This window comes from Aythya marila (genome assembly GCF_965140915.1).
Source record: "Aythya marila genome assembly, chromosome: 3".
Lineage (NCBI taxonomy): Eukaryota > Metazoa > Chordata > Aves > Anseriformes > Anatidae > Aythya > Aythya marila.
Window position 1 is genome coordinate 49,968,055 of NC_139044.1, and position 14,103 is coordinate 49,982,157.

At 40.0% G+C, this 14,103-nt stretch overlaps 1 protein-coding gene across 2 annotated transcripts in view; it reads left to right on the forward strand.

Annotated features, from left to right (window-relative positions):
- GRM1 (glutamate metabotropic receptor 1) overlaps window positions 1–14,103 on the forward strand; it is a gene marked incomplete at both ends in the record, with an annotated part of 182,539 nt that overhangs the window by 104,445 nt on the left and 63,991 nt on the right. For both annotated transcript variants that reach the window (XM_082757757.1, XM_082757758.1), the window contains one exon: window positions 13,819–14,054. In XM_082757757.1, coding sequence (XP_082613883.1) covers window positions 13,819–14,054 — 236 coding nt within the window. The remainder of the gene's footprint in view (window positions 1–13,818; window positions 14,055–14,103) is intronic.

Consider the following 14,103-nt stretch of genomic DNA (forward strand, 5'->3'; position numbering starts at 1 on the left):
ACCCTCAGATGCTCTGCCCAGTGATCTCATCTCTTGGCTGAGCACAACCATGACCATTGGTTCTCCTTGGCTGCCCTCACTTGGGCACAGTCAGCCCTGTCTTGGGGCCCTGCCCAGCCTGGGGATCCCCACCTCTTCCACCTTTTCTTGCATGTAAGGAAAGCAGTTTTACTGCCCAGCAGTAAAGTTTACTAAAATTAAAATTTAAGTCCCAGCAGTTTTATTGAAGGGAAGTTTCTGCACTGTGTCTTTCAGATTTTTTTATTTTATTTTTTTTTATATCTCCCCACTACCGCATGAAACAATTATTTATTTTATCTGGATCCATACCCCTCCCTCTTCTCTGCCTGGGAAAGCTATATATGATTGAAATGTTCATGAGTAGAAAAGGTAAAATATTTAAACCTCACTGTGTCATGTAAGAGGAAAGGCTGTGCACACGCTCTTTCCCCATTGTGCCTGTGGACAAAAGCTGGAAAAAAACCAGGTTCTATTTTGAAAAAGCTTACTTCAGTTTTCCATTAGTAAGTTGTGGCATCATCATTATTAAAATTTGGTCCTAGGAGTTCTTTGCTTGTTTCATGCTCAATAGGTTAAAAAAAATGTAAAAGAAGTTTTGGCTCCCTAATTAAAAGCATAGAGCTTAAGTTATAGTAGCAGATTTGTTGTCTCCTTTGTTATGTGACTCACATTTTCTTTAAAGACCTACAGACAATGACAGGAGTGAGCCAAATTACTTGAAGGGAGATTACATGGACCATATAGTTTGATGAAATGTAATGTCTCTAAGTATCTCTTCCAACCTAAAGCATTCCATGATTCCATAAATAAAGTACAATAGCATAGCCCCACATTAGAAGCAAAGCTCCCATCCCTTTCTTGGTAAAGATGAGCATCAAGAGGAAGTAAAACACTCCAACTACCTCTTAAATCAAATGGTTTAAGACCAGGCTTTCTGAAGAACCAAGTATGTGGGATCAGTGGCTGTAGGAACATACATATATCATAAAAAATGGAAGCTCCAGAACAGAAAATGAGCTTTTTATCCTCATTCTGTCTGCTTGGAAGGCCATAGCCTTTGCTCTGCCAGTGTGCACAGAATTTGTCTGTCTGTAGGAAAACAGTATTGTCAGTTGCTCACTAAAGCTAAAACCTGAACTTCTACATCTGTCATTTAAAACAAGGGATACCCTTAAGATTCAGTTATGTTGCCAGTGCCTATGTGTTTCTAATTCTCTTTTTAATCAGGCTTTTGATGCTCTATGGATTGTTTGTGTGAGTGAGAGAGGAAAGGAAGAATTACTGTAGCTTTAGTGAGATTTTAAACCCATAGTAATCAGAAGAAAAGCTGTGACAAATACACTTTGGACTGAGGGATTAGCCAGTGTGATTTCATGGCCCCACTTGGCCACCCTCTCCGTGGACACCATGCTGTCTGGGCCTACCTGATGGTTCAGCCATGCCTGAGGGCCTAATGAAGGCCAACATCATGGCCATGGGCACGCCCCTGTTGGCTTCTGTCAGCATGGGCTCAAAGACAGCTTAGGGAGGGCACAGCTGAGGGTGGACTTCCCCAGTGGCCTGGGGATGCATGCTCACAGGCCCTGGTCTGGCCGGTCTCCTGGGGGCTCGTCCAGGCAGAGCTGCTCCTGCTATCTCCCAATGCTGTCCTGACTGGCCACAGGCCCACAGCCTGTCCCAGCTTCAGCCTGTCCCTGTCCCCAGGGAGATGCCTGGTGCCAGGGCTGGTGCTGCCCTGGTGCCCCTAGTGTCCTGCTCCTGGTGGGGTGAGGAGATGGGACAAGCTGCCAGGCCCTGCCCTGATGTACCCACGGGCAGCTCCAACACCCCCAGGGAGCTGCTGGTCCCCACGGTGCCCTGGTGTTCAGGCTGAAATAGCTGGAGGCCCTTGAGGCAATGTGAGAGTCAGAATTGCCCCAATAAATACTGAAAGTAATTGTTGAACCACATTATAGGTATTTAAGAGTACATATACAATGCATATTGCATTTTTAGTTCAAATCTTGTGCAGTTTATTTAACCATTATATTGTGAACATTCAACCAGGCAAGTGTCTGTTAAAATCCCACAGATATTTGCAGAAGGCCCAGGGGATCGGTGTGATACTGAGCATGGAGCTTGTACTTGTAACCCAAGTATTTCCAGTTTGTGGAAACAGAACTTGCCAATTGTAGATGTTCTGGATTTTTCAGTTAAAGTATTTCCATTTTTCCCCAAATTCATATTAAAGGAAGCATGCAAAAGTAAAGAAGAATGTTTATCCAGTAAGAAACTGGTTGAGGCCAGCTTAGAAAGTGGCAGATTAAGAAAATCTATCACCAAGACAATGTGGATAGGTAAGATGGTAGAAGGGAAGATTTACTGTATGTGAAGCTTGGGGCACTTTCGTACATCACAGAAGCACCCCAGCCCCACAGCATGAGGTAACCCCTGAGTTGTGGAGGGTGAAATGCGGGTACAAACTACTCATGGAGTGGTTACTCAGTGATTCGAGGATTTAAATAAAGTCACACGACACTCTTGGTACCATAAAGAGAACATCTAATACTGGAAAAGATATCTGTAATGATTGCCCAGAGGTCTTCCAATTCAAATACAAGATGATATCTTGAAGGAAAACAGCTGCCCCCACAATCTCCAGTACAGAAATAACAAAGAATATATCTCCAGTATACTTTCCTGATTAATATAACTTACAATGAAACCTACAGCTTTTAGAAAACGTAATTTTCTCTCAAACACTTGGATAGATCTGCACAGTAGTCTTTTATTTTTATTTTTAATATATTTATTATTATTATTTTTAACATAGAATAAAATGATTCAATGAGTGCTTTTTCTAATTCCTAGATAGCCAGACTGGTAAGGTGGCATTGCAGTATCCAAAGTTTGTATTTAAGCACTCACCTCGTTACAGCTATTCTGTGCCCCTGATGCTACAAAATGAGGTTACTGTGGAACGCACTGTGATAATATTCAGCTACCGCATGCTAGCAGGATTCTATTTGAACCTTTTCCTTACATCAGAGACTATATGTCACCCTAGCTATCTCAATGCCAGCATGATACCTAGAATGAGTCATGCTTGAACAATATGAACAGCAGTAAATAAGTAGCATTTAAGCAAGATGGTGCATTTCAGTGGTTCCTCTAAGCAAAATACCTGAATACATTTCCAGATGTATTCTGGGCATATTTTATTTTAATATAGATTGGATATCATACACCTAAATACCTAAAAAGCTGCTAGCATCCTACTGTACATCTGCTTGATAAGGCAAATGCTTTTAAGGAGTAGAGGTTAGCTGGTGATATTGAGCTAAGTTTGGTGCGTTGTACTTAGGTTGTACTTAGATTTCTTATTTCACATTTGTGTAGCTACATGAATAAACATTTATTTTTAAACATTAAGTGCAGAAAAGTAAATCCATAATGCTTTTATAATGCTTTTATACTGAAAATACTCTATAATAGCTGCTTTGGGTCAATTATAACAGTATTGCCTGAGCAAAGTGGGTTACTCAAAAAAATATTATTCAAGATATTACACCTATTTTTATGTTCAGTTACCATTTTTGAACAGATTGCTTGATTTTCAGGTGAATTCTTTATTCACATTTTTCACCAGTTTCTTGGTTTGCAAATGGTTCATTTGCTGTTCGTTTCAGACACAATGCAATGCTGTGCTAGCAGGCTACCCAAGTCTAATGATTTTGCTTTATTCATTCTGTAAAAACCTTAAAGTATTGATTCTCTCTCTGGAAAGGTTTAGATGCTTAGGTGGCTCACTGGTATAGTATAAATTGGATACTTTACTTATGAATATATAACTTCAAATGAACAAGTTTTGAATATGTGAGTGGAGAATATCTTATTTATAAACAATCATGCTAACCTGAGCATTCAAGTATCCATGAAAGATGAAGAAGGAAGGATTGCAGATGAGGACAAATTTAAAATGACTTTTGTAGAAAAATCTGTTGTGGAAATATCCTTCTAATATTTGTTTAGCTTTGTTGTAGTATTTGTTTCTGATATATGTTTGGCTTTGATTAACAGCTTCACAACTGTTGTGATTCTATCACGTTTCATAATATTTCAGCTTTTGTTTTCCACTTTATTCGATTTGATATTTCAAAGCCCATAGCAGTATGCTTTGGTACGGAGCAGATAGTATGCTTTTATCTACACTATGCGTTCTTCTATATAAATTATTTCAATTAAGAGCTACCAAAACAACGAGAAGTTCTTGCATAGAAGTGTTTAAAGGTTTGGTTTTCACACAAGTGCAGAAATAACATTCCAGAAACCTTGTACAGGTATTGAAATAGGACATATTTGAACCAGTAATAGCAACTTGATGTAAGATGTAGGCTGTCCTCTTTAGATCTGTGTATTTGAAATTTGATTTGGAAAAAGGACTATAAACTCCATATGTATTTCTCTTAAACCTTGTCATATGAGAGGGTTACATTAAGGGGTACCTTGAGGGAATCGTAAGAATATAAGCCACTGAAGGAAAATTCTGGACTATCCTATGAAAGTCACCCTCTTGGGGAAATCTAAAGGCTGGAATTCAAAGTATTTTTTAGTTCATCACAGTTTGTCTGAAAAACAGAGAAGAAAATATGATTCTAAGATACTTCCTATTTCCCTGTTCCTCAGCATCTCAAAACAGAAAGCAAGGAGAGAAGGAGGAAAAAGTTTCTACTTTTCTTGCTTGTGGTTAAGGAAGATATCTATGGTAATCTTGTAGGAAGCACAACAGAATCACATCCCAACATTCAGTAAAATCTACTGGAGTGGGATTAAGTAGTCAGGGCCATGTCTTCACCTGTTCTCATTCTTGTATATATTCCTATACATTTCCATGAATTTCTAGGCCATGAATTTCTCTCCATAAGGGATCTCTCTTTCCAATTCTTCAGATCTAGCCCTGAGACTTGAGTAGTTTGTAGGTGACTGGAGCACTGGTAGGAACCACTCTACTATTCCCCTTTATGTTTTGCACAGTTGGACGGAAAAAAAACTTCAGTCTATAAGACTTTCAAACAGAATGGAAGTCTTACCAGGAATATTGCTATTCTCCCTGAAAATGAGCTACAGTTGAGTTCTGCCTAGCAGGAACTACCCCTTACTATCAGTATTCGTTCTGCAATGGAGCCTCATTGAATGTAATTTGCAGTACAGCAGCAGCAATGGGATAAAAAAGAAATCTGCAGGCACTGGTACAGAGAATAAAAAAAATATCTCTCTATTTTCAGATTGGGTCGTATTAATGAATTGTTAAAAATCTTGGGTTTAGTTGCACATATTATTGCCCAGGATCACCTTATATGATGCACAATGCTAAGATTGCGGCTTCCTAAATTTGTGTATTTGTTTAAAATTGGACTGTCTCCCCCTACCTTCCCATATGCTTTGACTTGGAAAAGATACTGTGCACTCATATTGCCTCATGTTGTGAATTTCAAACATGCAGAGCAAGGATTCAATCCTCTTGACAGTCTAGGGTGGAAGCATATGTACACCTTCTGAAAATCAGCTATTACCTTAGAGAATTTATGTATGGTTGCTGATTTTCCAAGATATGCACCATTGTGCACCCTTGAGAATGGTAAAACCTTTCCTGCATAAAAGCAGCCACTACATTTACAAAAAGGTGTACATGCCAACCATGTCACAAATCTTCACAGCAATGACTCCCCAGGATAGATGCCTGCATGATAGACAGTTACATTTCATTATGTAAATGACATGTAAATACATGCACTGCATACAATAATTAAAACCTTCCTAAATACATATTTACAAAATAGACAATTCGCCATGGTCCATGAGGTTATAATCTACATTTTAAAAATGAATGGTGCAAAAACTCTTAAAATTCACACAGAAGTGGATGATAATCATGTGAAACAGAATGACAAATCATTTATCAACTTTGGTTCTGTACAGAGTATCATTCATTCAGAAAATCCACTGATTCACTAAATAAAAATTGGAAGCTCCTACCAACAGTTTGTGCTGGTGTAAAAGATAAGAAGTAATGTGCTACTACAACTGTGCAGCATCAGTTATAACGGACAGGAAGTGAAAAATTGTATATGCAGTGTTATGAAATGAAACTGGCAAGAACAGAAAATTTACTAAGAATTATGACTAAATGCTTGAAGAAAGTGGCCCTGGAGATTTTTTTAGACCTCATCTTTCAATTTCACTCAGAAAATAGTACCTCCTGTGGGGTGTCAGAGTTCAGACCCTGATAGGTAACCCATACTCAAAGGCATCAGAGTTAATGGATAAATCACACTGGACTCTTCCTGAGTCACATTGGTGCTCTCTAGAGATATCTATCAAGTCCTGACCAAGTTTGGTATGTTCTTCAGTTAATAGTCCATGACAAGATTACAACCTGTGGTGGCATATTAGCACCATGTGAATTATGAGTCTAAAATTGCTAACTGCAGTCTGGCACCTAATGATCCTTAATTGCTCCTCTTGTACCTTCTCTTGTGCATGGGGGAGATTGTCAAGGCAGTGATCTTCTCTCTCCCTTTTACTTTCCATTGCTCTCCAAGAAGATGGTTCAGTGGTTTTGTTGTCCTGTTTCCAGTTTGCAGAGCTGATATTCTCACAATGCTTTCAGCTGATTTGAGTCTGGAGTGACCTGTGAAGGTCAACATCTAGGACAAATCTAAAGGCTGGAATTTAAGGTACATTTCAGCCCAATACAGCTTGTGGAAAGGGACTGCGTACAAATCCCACAGTACCTTGTGATGCATTCTGTAAAAGACAGGCAGTTTGGGAAAGTGGTGCCTCCTGCCCACCTCCATCTATGCTTGCAGAAGCAAAAGTACTGACCTATTTACCCTGTTTTTTTCTTCCAGTTGACAAGAGGTAGTGAATTTGATTCTTCTCGTTTTGAGGTCAGACAATGCTCAGCAACACCAGATTATAGCATGATAACAGACAGCCTTTCAGTCTGATCTTGCAGCAGTGAGATACAAGCTTCACTGTAGCCATTGGACTAATCTACAAGATTGTCAGGACTCATCAAACATGTAAAAATAAGGTTATGTTTAAGAGTTTATAATTTTGCAACTGAGGAAAGCTCTCCCACCTTCCAATACATGTATGTAGTACCGCTGAATTAGCTGAATGAATGAGTCCAAAAAAATGGCCTTTTGCTTCTCAGGCTTGACCTAATACTTATTAATAGTAATGCTCAGCACCTTCCAGCTAATATTGGTGACCAGTGGGATTGACTCACAATGCATAAGCTGAAGGAAGAAAATCACTTTGCTAGCTGCTGACTTGTGAATATTGGGTAGTTTCCATGTTCTTCATGTGACATCTTCTGAGTCTTGTTACATAAACACTGAGTATCTCAGATAGAGCTCCTTATTGTCAGAGAATAATTTCATCCTTCTTCACAATAAGCTTTTTTTTTTTTTCTTTCCAGTACATCAGGCTGGCAAAATTAATATTTTTGTTTGTTTGTTTGTGTGTTTGTTTTGAAGTCTGTTCCCAGAAGAGGGCAGCTGAGTAGCCAAATTACTCTGTTTGCAAATTACTCTGGGCCTGATTCTGCCACCTTTGCTCATATCAAATCAACACTGACTTTTTGGTGGAAGAGCATGTGAAATTACCCCACCTGACACACTGGTACTCCCTGGACTGCTCTTATGCTGAGCTCTACATTTCCTTATGTTCTTCCAGAAAAGCACACAGAGGCTGTTAGGATCATATTCCTGCAGCCAAAGGTGAGAATCTGTGCTGGATTTTCCACTAGGGCACTATCAGAAGATATGAGATAGAGAAACACAATTTGTAGGCTTCTGGGTCTGACCAGCCACCGAGAGGATTGGCATTTATCAGAACCAAGTTACAAATTATTTAAACTCCACTTATCACTATTTGGAGGGTTGTAACATTTTGAAATGCCTCTAAGTAAGTTGTGTCTGAAAATCTAAACAAGCGGTGTTTGTTCACCACACAGAAAGATAGTGTGCAAAAAGCATTTTCCAAATAAAGCATCAAAATATTGCAGCATATAATGATTTTCATTAAAAATAAAGTTATTGACATAAATAACAAAATAGCCATGGCACTTCATTGAGTGTTGAATTCTTTAAGTGGTGCTGTCCTCATATTTAAACCTATTAGAAGTTTAACATAGCAGCAGGCCAGCTGGCAGCCTTGAGAGCAATGATAAAAAGGCACTTAGAAACGTGCCCTGTAAGGCTGTGTATTGACATTATAAGGAGAGTATATTGACATGTGCTTTAGTTTTGTGGAAAGGAGAGAAAGGCAAGAATATAGACTCTGACCATTTGTGTGACAGTTATGGTTGGTTACCTGAGACTGCCATACCTGAGAGGGATATCTGCTTCATTTCATTTTATAATAACAAGAATATCTGTCCCAGACAGAAGGATTATTGCTGAAAATAGTTTATTTGACATTTATAAAGGGCTTTGTGCTCTTAATTTCTTTAATTTATTTTATACGACTTGTCCAACACAACAGAAAAAAAAAAAAAGTTATGAATGCAGACTTCTTAAGAAAACATCACCTACACCAATGCAAATGGTGTTGACAAAGCTGTCAACAATGCCATACTCCAGACACAAGAGCACACCTCAGTTGCCCTCTATACCTTTGGTGCATCAAATCAAGCCCTATAAAGGTGCACAGTTCAAAGTCCCTGTCAGTTTCCATGACAGACAAATGTGTTATTTTCCTTTCCTGTGAAAGGATGCTACCTCCCACAAAAATCAAAGAACAACTTCCAAGTAGTTTTCATAAGCAATAGCATGTTTCTTTTCTGTGTACTTATTTGCCTATTTGGAAAAAGCATCTGGAACAGTAATGCTCTGAGTACTGTGCTGGGAAGCAGAGTTGAACTGCTGCATCATGGTTTAAGAGTTAAGTCCTGGGGAGATGAAAATAGAGTGCTTGATTGCTGGTTGTCTCATCAGCCCTTGTGAAAAGCAGCTGATGGTGTTCATGATTGGAAGAGGAGAGGAAACGGGAAATCCATTACATTTCTCCTGGTATTTCAGTCACAAGAATATACGTGACTTCAGTTCAACAATTCAACTTAAGCCACAATTCATAAATGTCCATTATAACACAGTAATAGCATGGTAAGTTAATTAAGAAAAAATAGCTTTGTTTCATAGAAGCATAGAATCACAGATTGGTTTGTGTTGGAATGGACCTCAAAGATCACTCAGTTCCAACCTCCTTGCCATGGGCAGGGACACCTCTCATTACACCAGGTTGCTCAAAGCCCTGTCCATCCCTTAAACACTTCCAGGGATGGGACATCCACAACTTCTCTGGGCACCCTGTTCTAGTGCTTCACTACCCTCAGAGTAAATAATTTCTTCCTTATATCTAATCTAAATCTACTCTCTTTTAGTTTAAAGCCATTGCCCCTTGTCCTATCACTATATGCCCTTATAAAAAGACCCTCTCCAACTTTCCTTGTAGGCTCATTTTAGGTACTGGATGACTGCCATAAGGTCTTCCTGGAGTTTTCTCTTCCCCAGACTGACAGACTGAACAACCCCAATTCCCTTAGCCTGTCTTCGTAGGCGAGGTGCTCCAGCCCTTTGAGCATCTTCGTGACTCTATTCTGGACTTGTTCTAACACACTTCCATGTCCTTCTTGCGCTCTGGGCCTCAGAGCTAAATGAAGAACTCGAGGTGGAGCCTCACAAGAGCAGAATCAAGGATCAGAATCCCCTCCCTCGCCCTGCTGGCCATGCTTCTTTTAATGCAGCCCAGGGTATGATTGGCTTTCGGGCAGCAAGCACATGTTGCTGACTCAGGTTGAGCTTCTCATCAACCAATACCCCAAAGTCCCTTACATCAGGGCCGCTTTCAATCCATTCTCCACCCGGCTTCTATTTGTGTTTGAGGTTGCCCCAGCCTAGATACAGGACCTTGCACTTGGCCTTGTTGAATTTCATGAGGTTCACACTTGCCCACCTCTCAAGCCTGCCTAGGTCCCTCTGGATGGCATTCCTTCCCTTCTGAGTTTCTTCAAACTCAGTCTGTGGTAGTAGGAAATAGGACTTCCAAAGCTAGACAGAGTAACTGTTTTTTTTCCCTTTCTGGCTGATTTTTCTGGGGGGTGGGCGTGACTGAATGCTGAAATTTAGATTTGGCATCATGAATATCAACCTCTGAAATGGGACTCAGACTGAGTAGCTTGTGAAATATTAGTGGCCATTTCAATTGTGATATACACCTCAAAACCGAAAAAAAAAAAAAAAAAGCATTTTTTTTTTCCTCGTAACAGTGAACAGAGTGGTTTGAAACCCACGCTTTTCTGTCCCTCACTGTTTATGTCTTCATGCTTTAAACGCTTTCACAGAGCTTCTGATTAACTGTTGCACAGGACACCTGACAGTCACACAATAGCCACAGTGGACAGTCCCGGGGGCAGGCAGTTTGGGTGAAGGACATTGGGCCACATCCTGAAATCTGCAGTAGAGGCACACAGGAGAGATGCACTGGTAACACACAGTGCTACTTTGTACTCAGCAGCATAAAAAAAGGAAAGTAGGTGGAAAATACTGGATTCTGACAATAAAAAAGTAGCATGCACTGCTTTTTTTTTTTTTTTTTTTTTTTAATTAACATTGCCTTCTGCAGTACTGCCCATTTATTCATATAGCATCTTTATGCACAGTTTCCAGACATTTTTTTCTATTTGTTTCTTTTTCACAGTAAAAAGGAATTTAATTAGAGACTGAAAAAAGGCCTTAGGTCTCTGATAATCCTCCTCCCACTGCTGCTGATCAGGCTGCATGGCCCCCCTGGGGCACTTTTCGGCACAGCCAGCCAGGATGGCAGGGGTGCCCTCAGAGACCAGAGGACTCCTTTTTGCTTTCTTGACTTTACTGAAAGTAGAGCAAAGCTCCTATATGATATCCAACACATATGAACTTTTATCTCTGATTCCAGTGCCTTTTCTTCACATTTGGTTCAGAACAAAAACTTATCAGAGAGATTTAATAATTTGAGGAAGTTGAAGAAAGAACAAAAAACATTTGAGGCTAGGAAGAGAGAAAGAAACATTAGGTGACAATCCATGTTGCAATTTAGGGGAACTTTTCCATCAGCTGCACTCAAAGATCTTGAAATACACTTTCTTTTGCCTTTGCAGAATTTCTCTGCTTTGCCTTCAGAGTGTGGCACTTTTCCAAGGCAAACTTGGAGGGGAGAGAAAATAAATCACTTGTAATGTTTGGCTGGTAGGAGTCCAACCACTAGAGAAGCTACCTCCTTTCTAGAAAATCTTGTAAAAAATGTCCTGATTTACTTAATCTTTTTGACTCAGTAATGTTTTTGCCTGAGTCTAGAGTTTTCAAGCCATAAACATTGTGACAAATAATGAAGTAATCATGCAATTAGGACTCAGTAACTTATGCTGTAAGAGTGACCTCTTGCTTGTTTTTCCCCCACATAAAAATAAATAATGTGCCTTTTTCTTCTCTTTGGTGCTAATTGCTGGCTTGAATTATGTGAAATTCTGCAAGCTTGGTCTCCTGGTTTTACCTTTACCTTTACCTTTTTGTTATCTACATGTAGACTGTGTCCTGCTATGAGGTAGTAAGGGGGCACACTGTACATTTTACTAGCTGCACTGAGCATGTGGACAAGTGAGGAGTGGCTGAGCTGTGGTTTCTTTCCCTCTCCAAATCTCAAGACAATCTAGTGGGGCAGGATGCAGAAATGGGCAATTTGTAGCCTTTGAACTCTTGTGCACTTCCACAACATTCAAAGGCAGCTGTCAGGCCTAGGCCATGCCACGTGGTTATCCCTAGGGTTGTGCTGGTAAGAAGGGATCCAGGCAACCCACAGGCTGAAGGAGGAAGTGACCCAGCAGGTGCTGCTGGCTTCAGCCTACAGGAAGGATGGTCTCTGAGGTTCAGTCTCATGCCCACCGCCATTTCATAAAGGGACTCATAAGCCATTGCTGCCTCCTTCCCATGAACTGCTCCCTGTGCCTTCTCCTGCTCTCTGATCTCATTCTGCATATGAGATACAATATGCATACTATGTATGTATCTTATGCTGCTTGGCTGTAAGAGGATTTTGGTCAGTGGTAGGTAAGTCCAGAAATTTTGTCCAGTTCTACTGCAAGGCCTTGGCAAATGGTGAAACAAAGAAGAAATCTTGGCTCAAAGGAGCTGTGTAGTGCTGTATTCAAGTGTGGCAACTCCCAGTCCAGGTAGAAAGGAATGTGTTGATCACTCACTAAGAGTGCTGCCAGATGTCCCTATCTTAAATTATTTCCTGTAATAAAGGCACGGGTCTTGTGTTCTGCGTGAAAATCACTCAGTACGTGGGTTTTCCTGTATTTCCATGGAGAGCTGCTATTTTTTTTCCAGATGCCTGCAGCCCAGCCACTTAAACCATGCATATGCTCAGTTTGGTGGCTAGGGACCAAAGACTCCCACATGACCAATGCGTAGTCACTCTACATTTGTTTGATGAGGACTGTGACAGAACTTGCTACTTCATATCTTGTCTGTTTTCCATTTAGGACTCCCAGTCACATCCATGCCAGGTGCCTCATAAAAGCCCTTGGTTGGTGTGTTGTGCATTCTGATGCTCTTCTCAATGCTTTGCGCAAGAGCCTCCTAACACGGAACTTTTTTTTTTTTTTTTTTCTGTCTGGAGTGCAGGATGCAGAGACACTTTTGAGTGAAAGAAGGACATTTCTCTTAGTAGTCTGTCATATTTTTCATGCTGAAAGTGCTTCATCTATCTGATTTTCACAGCAGCAGTGCTGCTGTTTCGATTCTGTCCAGATACAGATAGATTTGAGATGCCAGAGTAATATATTTCCCTAAAGACATGTCCAGTGTGTGAAAACTAAGCAATGGCTGACATGTTTGCACTTAAATTAGATCATAATACCACTATTCTTAGGGGACCCTAATAGGAATGGGAGAATGACACTAAATCAATGGACTTCTAGTTAAAAGAACTAACTAAAACTCAAATGTTAAGCAAAATTGACTTTTGTTTAAACCTGTTAAAATAGATGTTCCATGGAATAATGTTTTCAAGAAAGTGTTTTATCTCCAGATTTTGAGGAATGTCTCTAAGTGAATAAACAGAGAAGTAAAATTGAAAGCCATTGTCTATAATAATATTAATAATAAAGAGTAAAAAAGAAAGAAAGAAAAAAAGAAAGAACATTATCACATCCCTACACAGTATGAGAATAGCGTGTGGTTTTCTTTTTAGTTTGTTCAACCTTATCAAGTATTCTTGATAGAGTATTCAATTCTCTTCCAACACAATATATTCCTCACTTTATGCTTAATTTCAATTACTCTTCTAGGTGTACAATCCGTACATGTTCAGATCTCCTGCAAAACACCCAGGATCCTGGTTTAGTTTCCTTTCCACTGACATTAATTCTTTCATTCTACCTTCACAGGATAGCCTAAATAAGGCAAAGAGATTCAGTCATAAAAAGATCACACTAGAAGCTATGCCCAAAAAGCTTTCCAGAGGGACAAGACTAAATCCTCTTCATTTCAGATGAGTTAATGAGGGCTTGGCATGAAGTCAGTCAGACTGCTCATTACAAGTCTGTATCGCTGTGCTTTCTTCTTTCCCACTCAGTCTGAATTTTAGATATGCCATTACATTCCTCTTGAATTGCTTGTTTCCGGGGGTGCTGGCCTGCCTTTGCCTAGTTACTTTTTCAAAACAAGTTTCCTGTTTCTGGATAATAAAGCTTTTTTTGCCTCTTTTCAGTGATGGTTGGGCAGACAGAGATGAAGTCATTGAAGGCTATGAACCTGAAGCAAATGGAGGCATCACTATCAAACTGCAATCTCCAGAGGTCTTGTCTTTTGATGACTACTATCTGAAGCTGCGTCTGGACACCAACACCCGCAACCCCTGGTTTCCTGAGTTCTGGCAACACAGATTTCAGTGTCGCATCCCAGGACACCCACTAGAGAATCCCAACTTCCAGAAGAACTGCACAGGTAACCTGTCAATTGTTTTCCTATTTGAATCTGTGGTCAGGCAAAAATT